Here is a 1,026-nt window from a genome sequence, read left to right as displayed (position 1 = left end):
AGGAAGACGGGACTCGACTGAACTACAGGAGTTGCGAGTATGTTTGAGAGGAAAATGGAGAAGAAAGGCACACATGGATTCGGCTTGGGATTTTTCACATTGCTCTGCCTGATAACTGCTCAACATGCTGGGGCGAACATGGTATTTACGAAAGCTATTGTTCAAACGCGTTACTTTAACACAAGTGACAACCAAACGGTGTTACAGAGCTGTGAGTGTGGATTATATGGGCTCCACTCTTCTGTCACCTCGGCTTCCGGAAAGGTGATTCTCCCTAATTCAGATCCCTTAGCCTGTGGTCTCCAGATAGGCTTTAACAGCTCAGAGCTGTGGATCGCCCTTATTCAGAGGGGGAACTGCACCTTCGCTGAGAAGATCAAGACTGCTGCTGAAAATGGAGCCACTGGTGTGGTTATTTACAACCTTCCTGGTACAGGCGACGAGGTAACCCCCATGGTGCACCATGGTGAGTGATTCGGTTACCTTCCAATTGGTAGTGCTTCAGCCTTTTTGTTTTTCTATTCCTTACATAATTGCAAGCTTAATAACTAACTAGAAAAGGCCATTTACTTAAGTAAACTGAATTAAATGTGGTGACACTGATGCACATTTGCAACCACGTACCTATGTGAGAGTGGATTCTCGGCACTCACTAGGATGAAAACTAAATGCAGGCTCAGACTGTGTGGGGGAAATGATTTAAGACTGAGACTCTCCAAAACAACCCAACATTGCAGAGTTATGTGCATCCTTTCAAGCACACCCTTCACATTAACCTGTGGTGAGTTATTCACCATTTTTGATGAACAAATAAGGTTTTATATGTACGATTGCTAAATAAAGAGCAAAATGATTATTATAATATTATTATTTGTGCCCTGGTCCTATAAGTGATCTTTGTCACGTCCCACAAGCCTGGTTGTGACAAAAACTCACACTCATTCTTATGTTTAATAAATGTATCGTACAGTATGTGTATGGCAGGCTTACAATGATGGCAAAAAACAACATTTGAGAGTGCGCTGA

The 1,026-nt window shown here is 42.6% G+C and overlaps 1 protein-coding gene across 1 annotated transcript; it reads left to right on the top strand.

The window, feature by feature from the left end:
- rn133 (RING finger protein 133) lies at window positions 1-559 on the top strand. The gene is given in 1 exon segment (NM_001140800.1): window positions 1-559. A coding segment is annotated over 1 exon segment (435 nt). The 5' UTR covers window positions 1-39; the 3' UTR covers window positions 475-559.
- Window positions 560-1,026: the final 467 nt, after the last annotated feature.

This window comes from Salmo salar, chromosome 13 (assembly GCF_965601325.2).
Source record: "Salmo salar chromosome 13, fSalSal1, whole genome shotgun sequence".
NCBI classification, from domain to species: Eukaryota; Metazoa; Chordata; class Actinopteri; order Salmoniformes; family Salmonidae; genus Salmo; species Salmo salar.
The sequence above is the reverse complement of the archived record's forward strand: the minus strand, read 5'-3'. Positions and strand labels throughout refer to the sequence as shown.